This window comes from Marmota flaviventris, chromosome 3 (genome assembly GCF_047511675.1).
Source record: "Marmota flaviventris isolate mMarFla1 chromosome 3, mMarFla1.hap1, whole genome shotgun sequence".
NCBI classification, from domain to species: Eukaryota; Metazoa; Chordata; class Mammalia; order Rodentia; family Sciuridae; genus Marmota; species Marmota flaviventris.
Window position 1 is genome coordinate 167,847,225 of NC_092500.1, and position 25,905 is coordinate 167,873,129.

At 47.2% G+C, this 25,905-nt stretch overlaps 1 protein-coding gene across 3 annotated transcripts in view; it reads left to right on the plus strand.

Moving 5' to 3' along the window:
- Nucleotides 1-25,905, plus strand: part of Dock5 (dedicator of cytokinesis 5) — a 189,478-nt gene that overhangs the window by 80,107 nt on the left and 83,466 nt on the right. For all 3 annotated transcript variants that reach the window (XR_011707190.1, XM_071610584.1, XM_071610585.1), the window contains exons 6-11: nucleotides 10,530-10,678; nucleotides 14,292-14,427; nucleotides 15,752-15,909; nucleotides 17,004-17,085; nucleotides 19,391-19,520; nucleotides 21,913-21,985. Coding sequence is in view for 2 of the 3 variants with exons in the window: in XM_071610584.1 (XP_071466685.1) it covers nucleotides 10,530-10,678; nucleotides 14,292-14,427; nucleotides 15,752-15,909; nucleotides 17,004-17,085; nucleotides 19,391-19,520; nucleotides 21,913-21,985 (728 nt within the window). In the remaining variant the exon portion in view is untranslated. The remainder of the gene's footprint in view (nucleotides 1-10,529; nucleotides 10,679-14,291; nucleotides 14,428-15,751; nucleotides 15,910-17,003; nucleotides 17,086-19,390; nucleotides 19,521-21,912; nucleotides 21,986-25,905) is intronic.

Here is a 25,905-nt window from a genome sequence, read left to right on the forward strand (position 1 = left end):
CTCAGCCACCTGAGGGTGACCTTCCTAACCACCTGACCTTACAGACTCCGCACTGTTCCTCTGTGGGCAGGGCAGGCTTCCACGCATGGCAGAATGCTGCTGTCTGTGCTGGTTCAGTGGGAAATTACACAGGGACCCGCACAGCCTCTGTGATAGACCATTATCATAAAATGCACGTGGGTTTGCAGTCAGGGCTGCTGTGATGCGGATGTGGTTCGTCCCCCCTGAGACTCATGTTGGAGTTTCATTCCCATTGTGAGGCATTAAGTGGGAGGGACCTTTGGGAAGTGATTAGGATTCAGTAAGGTCATCAGTGTGGGGCCCCATGATTGAATAGTGACGGCTTTATAAGAACAGAGACCAGGGCCGGGAGTGGTAGCGGGAGTGGTGGCGCATGTCTGTAATCCCAGCGGCTTGGGAGGCTGAGGCAAGCGGATTGTGAGTTCAAAGCCAACCTCAGCAAAAGCAAGGCTCTAAGCAACTCAGTGAGACCCTGTCTCTAAATAAAATACAAAATAGGGCTGGGGATGTGGCTCAGTGTTCAAATATCTCTGAGTTCAATCCCTGGTACCCCCCCCCCCCCACCGCCACACACACAAAAAAGAAACAGAATAGAGATGAGAAGGTAATCACTTATGTGTTCCTTGTCTCTTACCATGTGTTGCTCTGATCTGCCATCACCAGATTTAGCCCCTCGGCCTTGGAGCAGAACTGTAACCAACACAGACCTCTTTTCTTTATAACGTATCCAATCTGTGGTATTTTGTTACTAGCAACAGAAAACAGGCTAGGACTAGGACCCAGTAAATCTAGCAGGGAATATTACCAGACTGAGAGCAGCTATATTGCAATTGGCCAAGGATGTTCAAGGTCCATTAGCAGCATGCCTAGCTCGTCTCCAGTTCAGGAAGCTGTTCTTCAGTGCTGGAATCCACAAAGACTCCTCCCTCCCTTCCTCCCTCTCTGCCTCCCTCTCTTCCTTCCTTCCTTACTGTGGACTGAATCCAGAGCCTCCTGCATACTAGGCAAGTGCTGTACCACTGAGCTACACCCCCTGCCCTTTCAGTTTTGAGACGGGTCTCACTAACATGCTCAGGGTGGTCTAGAACTTGCCCCCCTCCTGGCTCAGCCTCCCAAGGCCTGGGATTGCAGGTGTGCACCACTGCACCTGGCCTACACAGACTTCTCTAAAGTTACCTCTTTCCTGAACATCTGTTGGTGAGTACCACTTGGTCTTCACCTCTGCAGATAGCCTGCAGCTTCCCTGGCTAATCAGGACGTCGCATGATGAATTCCCATGTGAACGAGTTCAGTGAGGTCATGGACGAGGGAGGATGGCCCAGGAGCTATTCTCTTTTCTTCCTGTGACTTTGTTTTTATTCAGGTTCTTGTCTGGTCTTTCTGCATTTTAACTTTCAAAGGCCAGTGACGCACACCAGTAATCCCAGAGACTCAGGAGGCTGAGGAGGAGGATTGCAAGTTTGAGCCCAGCCTGGGCAATTTAGTGAGATCCTGTTGTAAAATAAAAGAGTTGGGGATTCAGCTTGGTGGGAGAGCATCCCTGGGTTTAATCCCCGGCACCGCCACGCCCCCCTATACCCCAGCCAGCCTTACTAAGTCACTGAGAGCCCCATCCTAGGTCCTCTGTGCCAACAGCAGTAACCACCCCGCATGGTAGTGTAAGTTCCAAGAGATCCTGTAAGACACTTCATTTCCATTCAGCGCCGTCACTTCCCATGACAGATTACAGCAGTAGAAATCACCAACCCCTTCCGTGGAAAAACATAATGTTCCTCTGTCTGCCCAACCTTCAAAGCTTCATTTAAGCCCTTTCTTCTCCATAATGTGTCTTCAGAACACACTGATCCGTAACATTTCCCTCTGGGCTATCAGAGTACTCTCTGTTGCATGTGGTCTGACCCTTGGGGGATGCAGCCTCTGATCTTTCTCTGGCCAGTTTAGGAGAGAGCTCACTCTCACTTCCTAAATCATCAGCTCTGGGAGGATGGAGATGCTGCTGTTAGCCCTGTGGCCTGCATTGATCATCTGGCACTTACAGAAAGCACTCTCTGGCCCTGGTTAATTGATCAGTTAGTGGCTTTAAGTGGATGAGGAATTGCATATATGTGCCTTGGTTCCTTAGCATGCTCTTTCTGGAAGTGGGTGAGTGATGAAACATATTGCATAAGAATAGATGCATATCCCTGCATTGTCTGTTTTCTGTTACTGTCATGAAACACTTGAAGCAGGTAACTTATAAAGAAAAGAGGTGTATGTAGCTCACAGTTCTGAAGGTTCAAGGGCCTGAGGCCAGCATCAACTTTGGACTTGTGAGGACCTCATGGCAGATGGCCTCCCAGTGGTGGGAGCTTGTGTGACAAAGGGAGTGTCCACATGGCAAGACAGGAAACCAGAGCATAGGGAGGGGCCCCATTCTTTTTATAGCAAGTCCCTTGAGATAACTGACTGGGCCTCACAGAAGTACATCAGTGCCTGCCAGGGGTGATACTCTCAGTGACCTCACACGAGGCCCCACCTCCTGGAGGTTCTACCATATGGGGTGGGGGGGCGGGGGTTCCAGAACATGAACCCTTGGAAGACAAACTCAAACCATATTTTAGGAAGCCATAGTCACCCCTGATCTCCAAATCCAAATTGCTACAGAACCTGAAACTCTGTAAGCACCCACATGACACCCTGAATGGGAAGTTCCACGCCTGAGCTCCTGTGGGAACCTTTGTTTCATGCACAACACTGTTAAAATATTCTATTATATCATCTTTAGCCTACATGTAAAAGGCGATGGGAGGCATAAACAAATCTCATGTTTTGACTTGGATGCCAGCCCCCAAGGTACCCCATTTATGTATATGCAAATATCCCCCAATCCAAAAGCAACCCAGAACCTCTCTGGTCCCAGGCATTTCTGGTCAGGGGTAGTCAGCCAGTGTTGGAAAGGAGGTGCCTTGGTTTAAGACGTCGGGGAAGAGTGGAGAGTACGAATGAAGGGAGCCTTTCTTTCTTGCTGAAGTGTCACCGTTCATTTATAGACCCACGGACGTTCATGCCAGGTGTGTGTTAAATGGAACTGAGAAGTAGGGGTGAGGCTCAGGGGTAGAGCCCTTGCCTAGCTTGGACGAGGCCCTGGGTTTGATCCCCAGCCCTAAAAAAATCAATAAATATGGGCTGGGGTTGTGGCTCAGAGGTAGAGAGCTCGCCTAGCATGCGAGAGGCACTGGGTTCGATCCTCAGCACCACATAAAATAAAATATATTGTGTCCACCTATAACTGAAAAAATAAATATTAAAAAAAATGAAATAAATAAATAAAGCAAGCCATCCCCTCTCAGAGGGCAGCATGTGGCATATCTTAATTTGGATGTATCTAATAAATATTTATTTAGTTGTTTGGGAATATTTTAAGATGACTGATAGCTGCCACTGATTGACATGAAGACATTGATAATGAGCTGAGTCAGTCAATGGGGCTAAGTGATCTCCTTCTGCTTGTGATGGTGCCTGCTTATCTGTTAGGGAAGAATCCGCTTAACATGGCTTGTTATTAACTGTGACTTTCTTTCTTCCAGCCCCTTACCAACATGAACAGTTTACTTCAGGCAGAATTTCTAACCTTCTTTCTCAAAAAAATTCACAAGTCAAAATAACCAACCTGAAAATATCATATTTCCACTGGGAAAAAACAAAAAAGGAAAAACTGAATCTCCAGTTTCCTTGTCCCACCCGCCCCATAGATTTTTATTAGTGCTTTTGTTTTCTGCTCTGTGCCCGAGTTCCTTGAGTCCACGTAAAGAGGAATACAGATTTTACTGCTACACCTTCAGACGGGATTCAGGTTTCTCTTCTATTTGCCCCTTCAAATTATGAGACCAGGCATTTTGCTTGGTGTCTTTAATAACTCCTGCGATGCCTTATAAACCACTTATTAATAAGTTTCCTGGTTCTGTTCTGTGCCGTCTACATTTTCTGGACCCAGGGTCTTCTCTGAGGGAAGTGCATTCCACTAACCAGATTGAGCCCAGCTGCGTAGATACTGATACTTACTCTAGAAAGGAAGGGCATTCGTCTGGTGTGATGGGTTTTCAGTAGCCCTACAGTGATTTCATAGAATATATGTTTTGCGAATTTACTGTGAAAATAATCATAAATGTGTCCTAAGTGGGCGGGGCCTACGCTGCAGGAGGGGCACTCCCTGTGCTAAGTAAGAGGGGAACCCCCTGCCCCGAAAGAGGAGGGAATGGCTCCTGGCCTTCCCTGGCAGTGTTATTGTCTTCTGTTGAATTACCTTGGTGGGAGGGTTTGGCCTTGTGCCGGGGAGGAAGCCGGTGGCCCAGAAAGCAGGGCTGGGTTTCTTCTGCAGGCCCTGTCCTGAGAAGCCCTGTGGTCATGAGCAAGTCACTCCAGGTCTCCAAGCCTCTGCTGGATTCCTGCCCCCACTGTCAAGCTCCCTCTTAACCCAGAGCTGCAAGACCTGGGAGCGATGGTGGCTGTGAAACCCTTGTGCAGACCGGCCCCAAGGACTCTGCGCATGGGGGGCCGCCGCTGGAGACCTCGGCTATGGTCTTCCCTCTGGGCAGCTTTGGTCCATGGCTTCCCTCTCGCTTGGCTGCTGCTGCCGCTGCTGCTGGGGCCCCAGAAACTCCCTTCCCTGTGCCGCCCTTATCCAAGGCCACTTTGTCTCCCGTAATCGGTTTAGGCAGAATGACCTTGAGAACTTAGCAGCAGGCTGTTTTCCACCAGAGACAGCGATCCTTCCTGCGTTAGGCTCGCGCCCAGGAGGCGTGGGTACTGCCTGGGCATCCAGGCGGCCCTTGGTGGGAGCCCGCCCCTGGGTGTTGGTGGATCGGGAAAGGAGGGAATATCCTGATCGATGAGGTCACTGGCCAAGTGCCAAGACGGGCCAGACAGGCCGACTAGCTCTGAAGTTCTGGCTCCCTCCTTCCCTGGGTATGTACGTTTATACTCAGAAAAAAATAACAAACCCAGTAATAGTCACTGAAAACAAACAAGCCGGAGCAGAAAGAACTTGGACTCGGGAGGCACTAGCTAATCCTGTGGCCTGAAAACGGTTCCTTGACCTCTTAAGCTTTATTTTCCTTTTCTGAAGTAGGGATTTTATAGAATATATGCTTTGCAGATTTACTGTGAGGGCTCGGCGGGATAATCTGTGTCAAACTCTGTGGCCGACACATGCCAGCCCTGACTGTCCCCTTACAACGCTGCTCCTTGAAAGAGCCGGTTGAGCTTGCATTCAGGAGAGCTCCGCATGCCCTGGCCTTCGCCCTGAGGTCACTTAAGGGTGCATTGCCCACCCGGCTCTGGTCACTGCCTCACCTTCCAGTCCTGTTATTGCTCAGCTACTCGAGGTCAGTGGGTTTGAGGTCTTCTACCCACAATTCCCTGGAACCTCTCAGGATCTTCATTTTCCCTGGAAATGGAAGGTGGATCCAGAGAGCTCTCTGGCCTCTTCTATTCCAGCAGCACCGGCCCCCAGCTGCCACGTGAGGTGGGTGGACACAGGAGCACTGACCCGGACATGGTCAGATTCATGTGGTATCTGACTTCTGGCCTGGAAATCTGTTGCCTACCACCTCCCCCCGATATGTCTTGGTCCTGCCTTCTAGCTAGAGAAAGGGTGGGGGAGGGCTGGCCAGGCAGGCCTGTCCCCTGAGTGAGAGCAGATGGCCACAGAACCTGGTGGTGGCGGTGGTTCATCCACGGTGTAGAACCCAGTGAGCTTAACTGGTAACCCAGAGTTCATGGGGAGGATTGGTCTCCGCTCACCCCCATTTAAAAACCCTGAGTCTGACTACAGTTCTAGAAAGCTGTGGAGCTAAGAAGGGCCCTGTGGCTGAGGTGTCTCCTGTCATTCCCTATCCTGGCAGATTAAGGCTGACTTGGTGACCGGCTGGTTATTGCTGGAGCACCAGCTCTGAAGGGCCATTGAGCTGGTCTCATGGTCTGAAACCAGCATCGGATCGCTTCTTCCCAAGGACAGAAAATTCCGACAGCTGTTCACCCTGTTGTCAAGGTGCTTTATCTGTGAATTGCCAGCCCCACTTCCACGTGGCTCTGATGAGAAGGATGAGGCGTGACGTGGAGGTGACAGGGACAAGGCACGGAGAGGGCTTTGGGTATTTTTCCAGTTTTGATTTTTCTCTGCGTTTTGGTTTTTCTTGGCGTTCAGGATTTCCTTTATTTCGGGAGGCAAAAGAGGGTCTAGAATTTGAATCTTGTCTTTGGAAATCAGACTTTGGCTAGGCGAGCAATCCTCCGTCATGGGATGGAGAGCTGAGGCCCTGGGTGGACAGGAAGTGTGTCTGGGTGGTCCCTGCGGCTCAAGGATGAAGAAGGATCAGAGTGCCAGGACTCGGCCCCAGGAGTTAACAGCCGCATGGAAAGACAGGAGACTATTGCAAAACTCTGAGCAGGGGAAATTTGATGTCACACATGCCAAATGCACAAGCACATGAGGAGTGAGGTCCCACAGTTAACCAGGGGGTTGCTGGGGAGGATCAGTGGAGTCAGGCGTCTCTGGCGGGCTTGAAGGCCCTGTCCTTGGGAATGGATCTCCGGACACTGCCTTGAGTTTTACAAATGAGCTTATCCCACAGGGCATGATTTGCCCAAAGTCACAAAGCAAGTTAATGACAGAATTAGAGATAGAAGCCAACCCCCATCTGTTTCCTCAAGCACTTTGTACTCCAAATCGAAAAATCCACGTGGAACAGGACAGTTTGGTGAGCAGAGCTGACATGGCTTCTGTTGCACATGGAGATCTGGAGCACCCGAGAAAAGGCTTTTGGCTGTGGTCTCATTCGTGGAGAAAAGGAGAGAAGAATCCGTGTTTTCTGACACTCAGAATCAATGCGGTTGTCTGAATGGCCTCAGAATTTCTGTGCCACTTCATGGACAACAAAAGGCAAAGCTATTTAATCTTGTGAATTTAATTTTCAGAATTTTTTTTAAAAAGATAAACAACTGGATTAGGAATATAAAAAGTGAGACCTCAGATATTTGCAAGCAGAAAAGCAGAAGAAATGCTAAGCAAATTCAGGAATGTCTCCACTGTCTAGGAGAAAGATAACCAAGGTTTTATTTTGTGTAGCCATTCCTCACTCAAAACCACAGTGCCATTTTTAAATTTGAGTCATCAGAATTTGTCTTTGAGGTCCTACTGTATCCTAGGATTGTGTGGAGTTTTGCAAAAAGGGTCAAAGAAATTATTATCCCACATGACAATGGCTGATAACTGCCGAAAAGACTACAGTAATGGAGACTACATAGCAGAGAAGGCACTCTGGGCCTTCTCAGTATGCAGGCGTGGGCTGCACAGGATTTAGAAAACAGGGCAGGAAGGAGGGTGAATTAGTCCATTTTCTCTTGCTATAACATAATACTTGAGACTGGGTACTTTATAAAGAGAAGAGGTTTATTTTGCTCACAGAAAGTCCAAGATTGGTCAACTGCATCCGCTTGGCCTCTGGTGAGAGTCCCCCTGATGGTGTTACATAATCATGGCTTGCATCAGAACAAGAGGATGTGAACACAGGGTGAGAAGGAAGAGTGATTCAGGGGCCAGGCTTGCTCTTTTTATAACAACTTGCTCTATCAAGAGCCAACTCACAGCCAGGAATGGTGGCATATGTCTGTATTCCCAGCGACCTGGGAGGCCCAGGCAGGAAGACTGCAAGTTCAAAGCCAGCTTAGCAATTTAGCAAGACCCTGTCTCAACATAAAAATAAATAAATAAATAAAAGAGGGCTGGGGACATAGCTTGGTGGTAGAGTGCCCCTGGGTTAAGTCCCCAGTATAAAAAGAAAGAGAGAGAAAATAAATAAATAAATAGATAGATAAATAAATGAAAACCTTCCAGGAGTGCGGCATTGATCCCTCAGGAAGGCACTGCCAGGGACCTAATTGCCTCATGACCCCTCCTTTTACGGGCGCTCAGCTTGTCTGTTCAGAGCTGACTTGCCCAGGAATCAAAGAGCGGCTTCTCCATCCTCCTCAGGGGAAGACTTGGCAACAGGGCGGGTGTGACAGGCCGTCATTCACTTGCCATCAGCAGCGTCTGATGTCACGGGGGCTGAGAACTGGTGAACATGTGCCCCAAGTGCTGCCGCCCCAGGATTCGCCAGCTTTGGAGTCCTTTCCTTCCCGCGCTGCCACAAGTCACATCTTAATTAAAACCAGGAAACATTAAAATAATAACAATAAGTAGACAAGTGGATTGTAGAAAAGAAGAAGAAAGGATGCCCTTTCTGCCTAACAGTTTTGAAAATCTTCTAGATTGAATTTCTCACTCCTTTTTCCAGTTGGGAAACCAGTGAAACGGAAAGATTTTATAGAGGATTGGATTAAAAAAAAAAAGTGCTTTGCTCATAAAATAGAATGTGTGCCTGTCTCTTTTTCTGCTTCTCTAAGGACTGACTTAGGAGGAAGTATGGTCCAAAAAAAGGCTTAAAGCACGAAAACGGGGCAGTTTCCAGTTGTCCACAGGCTTCGCCTCTCATTTTCAGATCCACAGTTAACAGAGCAGATGGCAGTTGCAGATAACTGGTGCTTCCTCCCTCGCCTGTGTGTTCCCATGAACTCTGAACTGAACAAGGTTTCGTCACACTCTGCTGACCTCGTGGCCCCTTGCAGGCTGTGGGTTCTCCCTCCACCTTTACTGTTTGTTCAGAAGGCCCCTGCCCAGGAGGGCGTGTCCCCGGGAGCGTTGCAGAAGAGGTCATTGCCGCAGAGCCACAGCAGCGCCCCAGTGTGTGCGCACAGGCACTGGGGGCACAGCAGATCTGTGGTTTTCTGTGACTCCAGAGGTCCGCAATCGTATCTCCCTATCGCGACTTTCACCTGAGAGTAAGAAGACAGCGGTTTCCTAGTGTACTTGGGCTGAGCAGAATCCCCCAGGTTCTGCCATATGTCAAAGTGATCCACAAAACGGTTTTCCTCATCCCTCTATATGAGTGGTCTCCCCCTATGTACCCAACATCATATTGCCCTATTTATGTTCTTACTTTCTTTCTTATTTGTAATGGTTTTTCTATTTTCTTTCTGTCACTTTTCATAGTCTGAAGTTGTCTTGTGTGTGTATGGATATAACATAATGTCTTGTATAATATTTTCTGTATACTTATTTATTGCTCTCGTTCCCTCTCTAGAATGTTAGACTCCTGGGTGCAAAACTTTGTTTCCAGCACATAGCACATGCTCATTGTTGGCTGATTTAAAGATATATATATATGTATGTATGTATGTATATATATGCACATACATATGTGTATATATATATACGTATATACATGTGTGTGTGTATATAATGAAACCAGGTACAGTGTTGCACACCTGAAATTGTAGAGACTCTGGAGGCAGAGGCAGGAGGATCACGTTTGAGGCTCGCCTCAGCAACTTAGCAAGGCCCTGCCTCAAAAATATAAAAGAACAAAGGACTAGGGATGTGATCAGTTGGTTGTAACTTCATTTGGATCAGTTATAGTAAGTTATTAGAAGAGCCCTAAATAACAGTTTCATATCTGAATAATCTAACAATTTTCCTGGAAAATAAAGATTTAAAAGTAATATTTATCATTTTATTTTCAAATATCCCTGACCCTGAAATCACATTTCTTTCTCCATTCATGATTCTGTCCTCCAGGACATTTTTTAGAACGCCTTCTCAGTGCTGGCCTCTAGGGACAAAACTAACATGCTCCTCCTGTGGTCGGGGCTCATCCTCCACAGAGCGCTCACGAGGGACAGGCCAGGCCATTGGGTGCTGGGTGCTGGGTGCTGGTCAATTCCGGCCACAGCGGAGACATGAGTTGGGGCTTTAAGGGAGAGCTCCTGAGTGGGAGCTGAAGTCAGCATGGCCAGTTGGTGGAGGTGCCCAGTGTGGGTGAGCAGGGGCTGGGGCCGGGTGGGAGGAGCAGCAGGGGAAATGCCGTAGGAGAGGGGCGGAGCCGCTGGGAGAAACCCACAGAGGTTGGTGGGAAATGCCCTGGGCTTGGAGGTGTCTGGGGGAAGTCCCTGGAGGGTTTTAAGCAGGAAAGACATGATAGGAATTTGAGGGTGTGTGGGTTTTGATGTACTTGGAATTGAGGACCAGCCAGCCTTCCCACAAATTGCTTATCCATCTTCCTGTTTTCTGCCAGTACTGAGAAGTGAACCAGGTGCTCTGCCACTCGGCTGCATCCCAGGTCTTATGTTTTGAGACAGGTTCTCACTAAGCTGCGGAAGCTGCCCTCAAACCTGCAATGCTCCTACCTCAGCCTCCCGAGGGCTGGAATTATAAGCATGAACCACCATGTCCCTTAGCACTTTGCCACTTTTCAAGTTGCAGTGAACAGAGGGAGCCCCGGGCAACGCCATTCCCTCCCAGTGCACAGTGTGTCCTGTAGCACAGCGAGCTGGCTAAGTAACACTCCCAAGGAAGCCATCAGGGACGCTCCCTCTCCAGCGCACCATTTCTTTTTCCAATATCTTTTCTCCACCTCTTTTTCCCATCTTAGAACAACAAGGTCACGCTCTTCCGCCAGCTGCAGCAGATGACCTACAGCCTGATCGAGTGGCGCTCCCAGATCCTGTCTGGGACACTCCCCAAGGACGAACTGGCAGAGCTCAAGAAGAAGGTCACAGCCAAAATTGATCATGGGAACAGGTAAACTGAGGGTGCCCTTCACTGGAAACCTGAAAATGACCACACCTTCATGCTGAGGATACTCACTGTTCCCAAAGAACATCTTTAAAAAAAATTTTTTTAAATTTTAATTGGCACAATAATTGTACATAGGTGTGGGGAACAGTGTGGTATTTCAACACGTGGATACAATTTTGTGATGGTTTGATCAGCATAATTGGCACATCCACTCTTTATTTGGCGGGGGGGGGGGGGGGGGCGGGTACCAGGAATTGAATCCAGAGCCACTTAATCACTGGGCCCCATCCCCAGCCTTTTTTATTCTTTATTTTGGGACAGGATCTCTCTAAGTTGTTTAGGGTCTCGCTAAGTTGATGAGGCTAGCTTTGAACCTGTGATGTTCCTGCCTCAGCCTCCAGAGCCTCTGGGATTACAGGCGTGCACCTCCACGCCCAGCCATGTCCACCACCTTAAACAGTGATCATTTCTTTTTGGGGGGGACATTCAGAGTTCTCTAGAGGCTATTTGGAATATACCTACCGTTCATTGCTGCCAGCCATGGTCACCCTGCAGTGCTGTAAAGCACTACGTGCTTCTCCTCCTATCTGACTGCCCCCCTGTGCCTCCCCTCACCCCCACTCCCACCCTCCCCAGCCTCACAACAAACTTTTGATCTATGAGTGACCAGAGAATGACGCTTTCTACTCTCTTGGTGTCTTAGAAAACAGTTAGTTTCATTGAACATTTTTCACGGTCGCCTTGCGGTCCAGACACCGTGTTGGCCCTGCCTTCATGGCGCTAACACCTAAATAGAAAGCCCGGAGCTTGGGATGAGGCTGCTCTGCTGCCCCAGAAGCTGAAAGGGACTAAGCACTGGAGCTGGCCCTCGGAGAGGCCTGTGACCGTGTCTGCGTTTTGCTCCAGCAGTGGATGCTAGCTCACTGTCAGGCTCCTTCTGTTCCTTTCCTTCTTCCCCTGGTTGGGACCCTGGCTTACAGTGTATGAAAACCAGATCTCCAGAGCAGCAAGAGGTGTTTCCAGCCAGCGATTATGTCTGCAGTCACCTCTGAAGTGCCCATCACTTTATTGATCTTCCGATTAGTTCAGGGAGTAGGTCCCAGCTGTCACTGCCTTTTGGGAAATGAGAAGTTCAGTCAGTTTATCCCAGTGGGTAGAGGCCTGGCATTCACGCCTCCCAGATAGCCCTTTCCCAAAGGTGGCAGTGGGTCTCTAGTTAGCTTTTGTTGGGATTCGTATGGCATTGCATTCCGTTTTCCAAGTTTCTTCAACTTGTGAATACGTGATTTTCTTTTCTCAATACCTTTAATTCATTTCTCTAGCCTCGGGACTCTTTTTTTTGGAGGGATACTGGGGATTGAATGCAGGGGCCCTCAACCACTGAGCCACATGCCCAAACCTATTTTGTATTTCATTTAGAGACAGAGTCTCACTGAGTTGCTTAGCACCTCACTTTTCCTGAGGCTGGCTTTGAACTCGTGATCCTCCTATCTTAGCCTCCTAAGCCACTGGGATTATAGGCCTCATAGACCTACTAAAATACAGCTTATTACCCTACCCATTTGTCAGCTGTATTCAGAAATAGCTGAAGTCAACATAACATGCACATCCAATCAGTATTTAGGAAGCACCTCCTTCGTACCCATTATATCTTAAGCCCTTATGAAGTCATGGCTCTTATTCCCATTTTATGGGTAAAGAAGCAGACCATGAACTGGGTATGCTGGTGCATGCCTGTAATACCAGTGATTTGGGAGACTGAGGCAGGAGGATCGCATGTTTGAGGCCAGCCATGGCAATTTTTCAAGGCCCTGTTTCAAAAAAAAAAAATAAAAAGGGCTGGGGATATGATTGAGAGGTAAGATACCCCTGGGTTCAATCCCCAGTACCAAAAAATAAAAAAAGCAAAGAGACCCTGTGAGCATAAGTGGTTCTTTCAAAATCACACAGATAGTAGATGGGAGAGCTTCATTTGAACCCAACCCTCCTGACTCCCCGTCCCATGGTCCTGCTGATACTTGGGTTAGTTGGTTGCTCTCTCTGTCATTTAGTGTCAGAGGACTTTATAGAAAGCCAGCCAAGCTGGAATAAGACATCTGTTTTAGTCAGTTTTTTCACTGCTGTGGAAAAAGGACCCAAACAGAACAACTATAGAGGAGGAAAAGTTTATTTGAGGACTCACAGTTTCAGAGGTCTCAGTCCATAGACAGCAGGCTCCATTCCTTGGGCTCAAGGTGAGGCTGAACTTCACGGTGGAAGAGTGTGGCCCAGGGAAGCAGCGCGTGTGAGGATCAGAGAGCTGAGCGACAAACTCCACTCAACAAATAAAAAATAGATACCCCAAAGGCACATCCCCAATGGCCACCTCCTCTGGCCACACCTTACCCTCCTTCAGTGACCACTCGGTTAATCCCTTCCAGGGATTAACTCACTGATTGGGTTAAGATTCTCACAACCCAGTCATTTCTCCTCTGAACCTTCTTGCCCTGTCTCACAGGTGAGCTTTAGGGGACCCCTCACATCCACACCACCGTGGTGTCTCTCCATGCACACGTGCAGCCTCTGTCTCGGCTCTTGCCCCAGTGCCTTGGCCTGGAGTCCCCTCAGTCTCTGGCCCAGGATGTCAATGCCCCGCAGGTGGTGGCACACGCCTGCTTTCCCATCCCAGCCCTTGAAGGCAGCTCGGGAAATGAAGCTGATCTGACAGTTGCACCCGGGACCCAGTGTGAGCAGCCAGCAAGGCCCTCCTTCATGAGTCTGGGTGGCCCATGGGTCTGGCTGTGGTTGAAAGGAACCTGCCAGATCGGATCAGTGGACCGAGGTGCTGTGAAACAGCGAGGGGGCATTCAGGCATGTTCACTTTCTTCCCAGAGACTTGGCACTTCAGTGTTTTCCTGAGTGTTCTTGATGTTTAGACATCCCCGCTCCCAAGTTTCTGGGGCCTGGCATGCACACGGGGCGTTCCAATAGCAGTATTCTGTTACTGCCAGACTCCAGCTTCTTGGAAGAAGCAAAATTATTTCTACTTTTGTGTGCCTATTGGGCACCAAGGCTTGGCAGGGGCGATTCTATGGCCCTGGTCTTCCCATGCAGCAGCCAGAGCTGCAACTTAATACAGCCAGGTCTTCCCCTGCCAGCTGCTGCGATAGGGCTGACATTTATGGGGTGCCGTGTGAGAGATTGTATTCGGTACTTTACATGCATCGTCTCATGGACTTCTCCAAGAACTTGGAAGGGTTGGAAACATTTATAGATGAAGCAACCCAGGCTTTGCAAGATTCAGGGGTCACAGTGGTAGCAAGTATTAAAGCGATGCTTCAGACCCTAGACTAAATGACTCCAGAGCTGTGTTCTTTGGATGGTTGTGAGACCGACAACCAGGGCTTTCTTTATGGACCTCCTGTGAAACTGTCTTGAATTCAGTAAGGAAATCAGGGCAGGCCCTCAGATAATTGTGCCTTGGTCTTTCCTAGTCGCTGTGCCAAATCACAGAAGGCCAGGGCAGAGAGGCTCTGGGGAGAGGACTGAGAGTCCTCCGGGTTCTTTTATGAGGGCTCTTCCACGGACAGTCTGCCCTGGCGGAAGAGTAACTGCCTGGCTGCTCTCTCCTCTCCAGAATGCTTGGGTTAGATCTGGTGGTGCGAGATGACAACGGGAACATCTTGGATCCAGATGAAACCAGCACCGTTGCCCTCTTCAAGGCCCATGAAGTGGCCTCAAAAAGGATTGAGGAAAAGATCCAAGAAGAAAAGGTACACATTTCCTCCAATGTGAAGATTTTGTCTGCTGAGATTCCATTTTTGCTTTGGTTGTTGAACAAGAGGAAGGAAGTCATTGACACGTCTAGGCAGTCATTTGCCTTCTCATTATAAAGGAGAAACGGCAGAAAGAACGGCCCACTCTATATGTTCTGTTAAGGAAAGATTGCAGAGCTGTGTATATTCTAAGTGGAAAAAGCAAGGTGCAGGATGGTGTATACAACATGCTGTCATTTCTGTTTCATAAAAGAATATACAGGGGGAAAAAAGACACGCTTATGTGTGCAGAGAGCAACCCTGAAATGATAGACAAGAAATTGATCATGAAAGGATGCCTCTGGATAATGAGGTTGCAGGGAGACTTTATTGTGTAACCTTTCTGTGTTTGGTGCATACGTTCCTATTTTTTTTTTTTTAGACTTTTTTTTAGTTGTCAATGGACTTTTATTTTATTTTATGTGGTGCTGAGAATTGAACCCAGAGCCACTGAGCCACAACCCCAGCTCCCTATTTTTGAAAGTAAAAAATAACATTGAAAAATGAAGTGGAAGATTTTGAAAGTAATAACTGAACATTAAAGAAAAATTACCTGTAGAAAAACAGATGAGAAAAAGAGTCACCCACATCGTTACTACCCCAATCTAATCTTATTGGCATTTTGGTGTATTTTCCAGTTTTTCTGTTTTAATGAGTACAGATTTGTCTTGATTTTCTTTAGTTTATAGCTTTTATTTCTTTACCGCGTCATGATGATAGTTAACTGTATTTCTGCATCCAGTGGCATCCACACCCAGGGTGAAGTCTCTCTCTTGTCAGCATTTGGGCTGCTGTGACTAAAGGATCTGAGTAGCACAAGTGTAGAGGAGAAAACCTTTATTTGAGGGCTCACAGTTTCAGAGGTCTTAGTCCCTAGAAGGTAGGCTCCATTTTTTTTGTTTCAAAATGAGAGTGATTTCCATAAAGAGGGTTAACAGATCAGGGGTTTTTTTTTTTATTTTTTTCCCCTGTTTTTGAGCTTTATCCAGCAGTCTTGATGAAGAGGTAAGACCTTCCTGAATCCACTAAAACCAGGAATCATCACCTGCAGGCAGAGTTTATTAAATTGCTTGTGTTCAAGGCTCTGATCGGGACGCTGGATCATCCAGTGATGTTTATTCCTTGCTCCTCTGTGGGTTGGGTCACTGGTCCGCTTCCGTCCACTTTCTTCTCAGTGACCGCTCCTGCAGGGTGTGGCTCTGTTTGATCCTGACGTGCAGGATGATATCTTTGCCAGCGTTTCCCGTTGGCTGAAACCAAGGCATTTCCATGTCTTCTCCAGTCCATTCTGCAGGACCTGCATGTGCGGGGCCAGGCGGTCTTCAGCACCGTGCACACGTACGGCCTGTATGTGAACTTCAAGAACTTCGTCTGCAACATCGGGGAGGACGCAGAGCTGTTCATGGCCCTCTACGACCCAGACCAGTCCACTTTCATCAGGTAGCAAAGACCCAGATCCCCTGCTGTTGACATTGCAAAATGCCCGTTTTCAGAAGGGGAGGCAGGAAAAAAAGGGAGAGGATTTCCAGGCAGTAGGAAGGAAAGTCCGTTGGTCTCGGAGGCTTTTTGCTATTGCTGCTTAAACAGGGCGACCTCAGCCCGTGCACTCCGCGGGATGCAGGGGCCACTTGAAGCCAGTCAGGACAGAGGTGAGAACAAAGAGTCCAGGAGACCACAGCGGAGGAGCAAGAGAGGGATGAACAGAGGGTTGTTAGGGCCCTGAAACCAGCCTGTGTGATCCAGTCGTGGTGGATGTATGTCATCCTACTTTTGTTCAAACTCTTAGAATGCCCAAGACCAAGGGTGAATGCGGATGGCCCCTGTGTCCTGTGGGGGGGTAGTGCTGTGTTGGTGCAGATTGGTCGCTTGTAACAGATCACTCTGGTGGGGGACGTGGAGGGGGGAGGCCGTGTGTGCCTGGGGCAGGGGATCTGTGGCAACTCCGTCCTTTCAGCTCAACCTCCGTGTGAACCCAGAGCTGCTCTACAGAACGAAGTCTCTGAGAATGTTTTCCACCCAGGCCTTGGGGAATGACGCCGGGCCTCTTCAGCCCTGGAGTGGCGCTCTCCTGGGCTCCTAAGGAAGTGCAGGCTTATTTTCAAGAAGGCAGTTCAAAGTAGAGACTGATGAAATGTTTATTTAAAAAAACAGTCTTTGCTTGGGGTGATATGGATGACAAGGGGCAGATTTGAATGACTGTAATAAAACTAAATTCTTGACTCAGCAAGGCAGAGAGTTCTTTTGCAAAGAATGGGAAATGGAAAGAAGGCCCCAGAAAGTAGAGTCCCATAAAGTCTGCCATGCCTGTGCCATCCACTGTCTGCATGAGTGTGCCCTGTGAGGTGCAGCGGGGACACTTCCAAAGCCAGGAGACCCACACCCCACCTGGCCACTGTCACGCCTGCCTGTTGAATTACACTGAGTGTCTCTGCTCCTTCCTTTTACCTTGAAACCAGCACTAATAACATCCTTCATTCCCCAGGTGCCTTCTTATTAAGAATAATTTTCTTTTTCTTTTCTTTTTTTTTGGCCAGTGAAAACTATTTAATTCGTTGGGGCAGTAATGGGATGCCCAAGGAAATTGAGAAGCTCAATAACCTTCAAGCAGTGTTTACTGTAAGTTCGCCTTCTGTTTAAAATCCTCTTCTTTGTCATTATGATATTAGTGGATACACAGGGTGGAGATATGGAAAACACAACAGATAAAAAGAAGAGTCATCCTAATCCTCCTAGCAGAAATAACTTAGTTGTTTATTCAGCAACTATTTATTGAGCACCAAGTAGATGTCAGGCACGGATTTAGACACTGAGGTACATCCCTGAACAAATTGCGTGGGGGACAGATGGCTATGAACAAATCAGGGGGCAAAAATCCTTGTTCTCAAGCAGCATCGTCCTAAGGGGGAGGCAGATAAGAAGCAATCGTTACATAAGTGACCAAATTATATAGAATGTTACAAGTGCCGTGTGCTTCCAGGGGTTGGGGTCCTCTTGCTGGGAGAGGCTGTGTTTTAAGTGGGTTGGAAAGGGGCTGGGCATGGCTCAGTGGTAGAGCAGGTGCTCAGCATGCTCCATGCCTTGGGTTTGGTCTCCAGCACCAAAAATAAATCGGTAGGTAGGTTGGTCAGGGGCCACCGTGAGGAGACACTTGAGGAAGAACCTGACATGGCTGAGCCTGGGAGCTGTGCAGACAGCAGGGCCGTGGGGTGGGAGCTGCCAGACCTCTCACAGGGTCACATTCCCACAGAAGCAGGATGGAGACCTTTTCGGTGTGCCTATAATTGAAAGGGCGTTTCCTTCCCCTCCAAAGTGCTGCTTGATGTAGCTCAGGGCAAAGAAAAGCGATGGGCTACATTTGGGGACATGGTGACTCGCTTCCCCTTAAGTTAGGAACTTTCTGGGCTTCTTTTGCTGTTTATGATCTTGGTGTTTAAAGTATGCTGTGCGGCCAGCGTCGAGTGCTCTGAGAGACCTTGGAGGGCAGGGACTGTCAGGTGCTCCCTTCAGTCTTCTTCCACCAAACCCACGTTTTATCTCCTCATTCTCTCACTGCTCGTAGGGCAAGAGAGCCCCAGTTACAGCACTAAAGGGAGGACAGGAAGGATCTGTGGTCCCTGTACTGGCCACTGTTGTGCTTCCTGTTAAGTCTTCTCTCTAGCACAGACAGGGGCTGGTTACCATCCCTGGCCGACCCCTCTGGATCTTCACCACCCAGCAAAGCAGGCAGCAAAGATCCGGGAACTCTTCCCCAAACCTCCCTAGTATTTCCTTGGTTCAGAGAAATGTGGGAGTTTTTTCCTACAATCAAAAAGCATTTATCAGCCTAGATGCACATTTTTTTTTTTTAAGTTTGAAAAAGAATTACTGAATCTTTGGTGCCATCAGAGAAGAGCTGTAGTCCACCCTCCTTTACCCCCCTCCCCTGACACACCTGTAGTTAGGATCACCTAGTGTGTACATTGCATGTCCTGACTTTTCAATTAAAGAGAAGGTGGAAATCATCTCTTGCTGTTAGTTTACAAAAACTTCATTTATTGCATATTTAATAATATACATATATATGTGCCATGGTTTATGTAACCGGTCTCCTGGAGTCTGAATCTTAGTTAATAGAACTCACAGATCCTGGAGTAGGAATTCAGGACAGATGTTAGTGGTGTAGACTCCTAATTTAGTGACCCAAGATAACTGGGTTGCAGGGGATGGATTTGGAAAAGTAGTTCTTGGTTCAGTAAAGAGGAGTCGTGCTGCTGTTTCATAGAAAGACTTTGAGGTGTAGTTAAATTATTTCTGATGTGAAGTGAATAAGGTCTGTGAGCACACTCTGGGTTTACTTGCCTGTCCTTGTGAATGTGAATGGGAGAGCCTCACCACATGGAGCAGAGCCCCCCACCCCACCCCAGCCACACCTCGGGGCCTGTGCGGAACTTGCCTGCCAGGACTGTTTTGAAGACAGGATGAAATGTCACAAACTTGTGTGGGAACCCAATAAATGTCGATGTCATAAGAGTTTTTATTTCATTTAACACTGAAATGTATCCTGTACGGAGACAGGCGCTAAAAGGATATATACCCATAGCAACAAGTGTCCTCATTTCTAAATACCCTGCTTGATTCACTAAACTAGAGATTTTAAATTGACTATTATCTCTTTTAGAAATTTTCTTCCTGTTTTTCTTTCTTTCATTTATTTACTTTTGTGGTACTAAGGATTGAGTCCAGGGCCTCATGCGTGCTAGGCAAGTGCTTGACCACTGAGCTACATCCTCGATGATCATGGGGCAGGAAGGAGTCATTCTGGTATTTCAGCATTGAGAAATATGCTCTGCACAGTCTCCATTGTAGAGTGGAAAGAGAATTCTCTCGAAGGGGGCAGTGACCAGCCTGACCCCCTCCCTCTGTGTTCTTTGTCTGCGGCCAGGACCTCAGCAGCACGGACCTCATCCGGCCTCGCATCAGCCTGGTGTGCCAGATAGTCCGGGTGGGCCACATGGAGCTGAAGGAAGGCAAGAGGCACACCTGTGGACTCCGGAGGCCTTTTGGAGTAGCAGGTACAAGAAAGGCCCAGAGACCCGTGTGAAATGGCCCAGCGACTGTGGGCTGCAGTGTGGCAGATCTGCAAAAAGTTAGGGGTGGAACTGGTACAGGACATAGCAGCTCTATGTCAGGGCACGAGCCCCAGAGAACTGAAAGCCCCAGAGCGCCCAGTACACTCACATTCATAGGAGCACCGTTCACAGTCTCCAAAAAGTGGAGCAACCCAAGTGTCCATCCAGGGATCGATGGGCAAGGGAAATGGGGGTGGATGGGGGTGGATGCATCCGAGGGAATCTCCCTCAGCCTCATGAAGGGAGGCAGATCCGACCCATTCTGCAGCAGGCATGAACCTTGAGAACAGTGTGCCGGGGGACATGAGCCAGACACACAGGGGAAAATACTGTGTGATTCCATTTACTTGAGGTGCCTAGGAATCGGATTCAGAGGGATAGTAGAAAGAAGGGAGGGGAAGGAGAGAGCTGTTGAATGGCTACAGTTTCCATTTTGAAAGATGGAGAAGTTCTGGATGGCTGGTGGTGATGTTGCCGCCCCTACGTGGATGTGTAAAAATGGTTATGGTAGTAAATTTTATTTTACGTGTATTTTGCCACAATTAAAAAAAAAAATTTAGATGTTGATGGACCTTTATTTTCTTTGTTTATTTATATGGGGGGCTGAGAATCGAACCCAGTGCCTCACACATGCTAGGCAAGTGCTCTGCCACTGAGCCACAACCCCATCCCCGATTTTACCACAATTTTAAAAACTGAAAAAGATGAGGAAAGGTGGAAAACAGACAGGCTGGCCTGAAAGCCAGTCCAGATGGGGAAGGATGGATGATGTCACAGTCAATGTCACACAGCCGTTGGCACCTGGGACTGCCAGGTCTCTATTGTGGGATTCTGGGTTCTCAGCCCAGCCACCTACCCCCCGCCCCATCCTGTGTTTCCCGCTCTGTGCCCAGCTCAGTGTCTCATACAGCAGAATCAGATCCGTCTATTGGAATCCTTCCTGCCCATGCCTATGTATTGATTTTCTTTCTTTACATGAGGTGGATGCATTCGAGGGAGTCTTTTTTATGGTGCTGGGACCTGAACCCAGGGCCTCATGTTTGCTAGTGTTCTACCACTGCACTCTACCCGCACCCTAGTAATTTTTTTTTGTGTGTGCAATTTTTACAAGGTTTCGTTAAGAGCTGTCAACAGGTTGAATGTGACCCCTGCTTCCTACACTGGCCTAGCTGAAGTTTCCCAAGGCTTCTATACTGTGTTGTCTGAGTTGCTCTACAGAAAGCATTTCTTCCTGCTCCTTAGTTCTTTGTAGAATTATCTCAGACCCTAGTACTTCCTTTTATCTCCAAACAGGTTATCTGGGGAGTAGATTGTGAACGCAGAGTTTATGGCCAACCTAACTATTGACCAAGGCATCACCTCTTGCCAAGGGCCCTGTCTATCAGCAGCTTCACATCAGCCCACTTATTGATTACTTATTAATAATTGAGGCAGCTGGGCTAAATGGTTACACGACTTGGCCCTGCAGTCCCTGTTGGGTTCACAGCTTGACTTTACTACTTAAAACTGAGTAACTCAAGGGAAAATCACTAACTTTTCTGTCCCTTAGTTTCCTCATTTCTCTTTTTTTTTTTTTTTTTTTAATTTACTTTTTATTTTTTTTGCACTGGGGATTGAACCCAGGGATGCTCTACCACTGAGGTACATCCCCAGCCCTTTTATTTTTATTTTGAGATAGGGGTCTTACTAAGTTGTTGAAGCTGGACTTGGGATCCTTTTGCTTCATCCTCCCGAGTGAGTGACTGGGATTACAGGTGTGTGCCCCCATGCCTGGCTAGAATTCCTCAATTCTCAAAGTAGAGCTGATATCTGTAGAAGCGAGATAACCTGGCAGCCAGCCCAGAACAGAGCTAAGGGCTCTTCTTTGGGGAAGGAACAGGTCACTGTTGGGTCTGTTGTGATGCTCCTGCCCAGATTTCTGAAGGAAACTGGATGAGAATCTGTCAAAGAGACATATTCTTGACCCCTTCAAGTCTTGAGTTTCTCTCTGGTCTTTTCATTTTTGTGACAGTCCTGACCAAAAAAATATGTATTCCCTGTGACTTTGAATGCAAGCTTGCTAAAAATTCACATCTCAGGTCATCCATGTTGTGGAGATTTTAAAAGGGCTGGTGTATAGGGTGGATCTGAGAAGACCTCTTCCTGAGCAGCCTCAGGCCTTGCTTCTCTGCTGGGCTGGGCACCCTGGGAAGGTATCACTGGCTCAGAAGGAAAAGGAGCATCCGCTTGATATCTTTCTTCCCGTGTTCTGTGTTGGCTGATACTGCCCCTTTCCATGGCGACTTAGCGAGGCAGGGAGTGATTATTTCTCTAATTAAGTTCCTCTCCTTCCTAGTGATGGATATTACTGACATCATACACGGGAAAGTGGACGACGAGGAGAAGCAGCACTTCATTCCGTTTCAGCAGTAAGTACTTTGGCATATCCTGGGTGACTTGAGACCTGGATCAGCTGTTCCAATGCGGTGTGAACACAGAACCAGTGACAGGTAGCCTTTTGTCATTTAGGGAGGGAGACCGCTGCAGCTGGAAGGTTGTCAGCTAGGAGATCCACAGAAGGCTTTATTGGGAGTTCTTCACATTGGACTCTAGGAGAGTAAATGGAACATTTCCTGATTGCCCTCACATAACCAAAGGAATATGAAATCAAGAGTAAAGTGTACATCTGTACTCGAAGCCAGAGAAGGTGCCATTCAAGTGTCAGAAATGCTAACACGTGTCCGTACCCTGTGCAGCAGTGGAGTCACATTGGAGAGAGGGAGCTTCTCAAACTGTCTCATGCATAGGAATCCCTGGGACTCTTGTTACAAGGCAAAATTTGATCCAGGAGGTCTGAGGTCTGCATCTGACAAGCTTCCAGGGATGGCCACGGCACTGGTCCAGGGACCACGCTTTGAGTAGGAAGGGTTTAGGAGGTAAGAGAGTGAAGGCTGACGAGCCCCTAGTTAGTGTTACTGTACACGGGAAAGCCAGCCTGGGACCTCGGGAAAGGATTCCCCCAGAGCTTTATTAAGGCCCCTGCTGTGGGCCAAGGGAGCTGGCCGGCCACTGGGGAGCTGTTAGTGAGCACATCTGAGTCCTGCTGCTGAAATGGCAAGTGTGGCCTGAGCATTGGGACTGGTCTGACAGTCAGGCTCCTCTCACCACCCCCACCCAGTGTAGATGGTGGTGGCTTAGGGGAACCGAGGAAGTTTCTGGAAATGACTCCTCCCATAGCCAGTCACTTGCATCTGCCCCACAGAATTCCAGAAAGCAGTTCAAGGACATTTGTGATAATAACTCATGATTTACCTATCATATTGCCAATGAGGGGAGAAAGATAAATTATGTTAAAGAAACATTTTGGAGAAAATTAGCTGATCACTTAAGAAACATTAAATTAGAGCCCAGTCATACACCCTATTTCAATATAAATTACAGATAATTAAACCTATCATTTGTAAGAACTAAATCCTTCAATACTATAGGAAGAAGTCTTATGTAACATTGATATAGAAAGGTCATTTTAAGTCACACACCAAAAGTGTGACTGAAAAAAGAAAATTGATGGGTTTATCCAGCTTCCAAGTTGAAACAACTTATACACAAGAAAAGAAAATGTTTACGATATGTATTAGAGAGATAAGAGGGTATCCATAATATATAGAGAGGGCTGGGGTTGTGGCTCAGTGGTAGAGCACTTGCCTAGCATGAGTGAGGCACTGGGTTCAATTCTCAGCACCGCATATGAATAAAATGAAGGTCCATCAACAACTAAATAAAAATTTTTTAAAAAGACTTAAAAATAAAAAAATAATAAAAGTTAGTAAGCACATATAAAGGAAACAGACAAATTCAAGAAAATTCACTGAGGATCCATGAAGTGCAAAGGAAACAAAGTTTAGTGTTGGGTTTGAACATATTTAAAAAAATATTCAGTGTTGTTAAGAACCCAGTATTTGGTTGGGCACAAGGAAACACATATTGCTTACAGGCATGTGAATTGTTGTTTTTCCTTTATTTTGGGTGGGTGGGGGGCGTACTGGGGATTGAACTCAATGGCACTCAGCACTGAGCCACATCCCCGGCCCTATTTTGTATTTTATTTACAGACAGGGTCTCATTGAGTTGCTTAGCGCCTTGCTAAATTGCTGAGTCTGGCTTTGAACTCAAAATCCTCCTGCCTTAGCCTCCCAAGCTGCTGAGATTACAGGCGTGCGCCACTATGCTGGACTTTTTAAATGCAAATTGTTAAAAGCCTCAAAATTTAGATATTGCAAAGAATATCTTTCATAATTAATAATGGTTATTTACCTTGGTTTAACTATTTATGATTTCATCCTTTTTGTTTGCTTCCTAGTTTTTTTCACAATAAATATATGTTAAATGTGAGTTTATTATTTAAAATATAAAGATCCTAATCTTTCCATTTCAAGTTCAGTTCTTTGGGGCTGTTCTAAATGTCTTGATGCAGATTGCCCCCAGTAAACAGTACTCTCCTCTTTCATCCAGAGGCTGCTGTTAATTATTTTTAAAATACCCACTAACCTGGTACCCTGCAGGGACACAGACCTTCCATGGATAGGCTGAGTTACAGATTATATGTAAGATAGTGCTGATATTAGTTAGAACTTACATCCGTGAGTGCTCTTCCTGAAACACATGCAGAGGCATGAGTTGCTTGCCTCTTGGAAAGGGTGTGTTCTGAGGTGCGTGCCGTCAGGCAGTTTCATCATTACACCCACATTAGAGAGCATGCTCACACAAACTCAGATGACCCCAACGTCACCAGCTGATATATTCTTATGGGCCGCTGTCACATATGCACACATATGCAGTCTCTCATGAACCAAAATGTCGTAATGTGGTACATGACACTCAAACATAAATATGTATGTATTATATATAAATACATTTAAATAAGTATGTTAAATAATTATATTGTTTAATACAGTGTTCATGTATTACTTTGTTATACTTATGAATATATTTAATGTTAACCAAATGGCTTGGATGAATATAAATATATAAAATGTTGCAGGTGCATTACACATATGAGTATGTCTTTGCTGTCCGTGAATGCTGCCTTTGCTGTACATACTTATATAATCTTACATGTGCATTGTGTGTATATTTACTATTGTTATAAATATGAACCTACGTGTTAGGAGCAGCATTCATGGGTATGAAGATGTCTGAATATTTATGTTCATTTCTGTGGTGGGTTCCTCCTTTGGTCACGTGCCTCCCTGCTGGGTTCTGAGCCAGCGGCGGTGTACCAGTGGTGAGCCCTGAGGTTGTCCCCATTGAGAATAATGCCTGTTCTGAGTCCCCAAGGAACCAGCCCTAATTTGATTACTGCTCACAGTCACTGTGAAGTGTTCACATTTGCAGTTGTGGCCTCTGGCATTTAACACCTGCGATTTATGGCAAGAGCTTTTGTAACCTGCTGTGGTGTTTGAGCCTGGAAGGTTCTGGTAGCTCTAGGGAGAGTTGAAGAAAACAGCTTGGATTCGGCAGTCCCAGGTTCCAGTCACATGTTTGCTTTATTAGCAGGGTACCGGGCTCTCTGCAAGGACAGCTGGCCTGGAGGCAGAGGAGAGGAGAGGCTACTGAGCAGTGCCAGGCTGATAAGCAGGCACTGATAGCGCCTTCCAGAGAATGGGCTGTTGGGTCCCTTGACCTCCCTCTAGGATCCTCAGCCTGATGAGATCATGCGATGGGGTTTGTTTGCAGTGCCCCTCCCATTGCAGTCCTTAGTGTGGTTTGTCATCATGTGGGATGACAAACACAGGTGCCATACACAGGGACCTCTCCTGTACACTGGGTGGTGGGGTAGGCGGGGCCTCAGAAGGCACCGGAACCAAGCCCCTTTCCCCACAGAGGAGGAAGCTGAGGGCTGTCAGGTAGAAGCAGGACAGAAGCCAGGTCCCCTGCCCCTCTCACCAGTGTGAGATCTGCAATTCCATCCTAGCAGCCACCTCAGGAAGACCTCTGAGCATTGCCTCTGATCTTAGTTAACAACATTTTTGTTTAACAGTTTTGTTTTTTTCTTGGGTTTGCCTCATGTCATTTCCAAGATGAATTTAATGTTTAAGACAAATAAACATTATTTTTCTTAAAAAATGTCAAGGACAGAATTATAATAACTTCTTTTAATATCTATTTTATTTCATTTTAGCACTAAGGATTGAGCCCAAGGCCTCATGCATGCTAGGCAAGTGCTTTACCACTGAGCTATGTCCCCAGCCTTATTTTAATTATCTTAACCGGCTTTATTTTCTGTTCTGGGATTGGGCAGCACCTCATTCCACAAAACGGAATAACTGTCTGGATGAGCTGAGCCCAG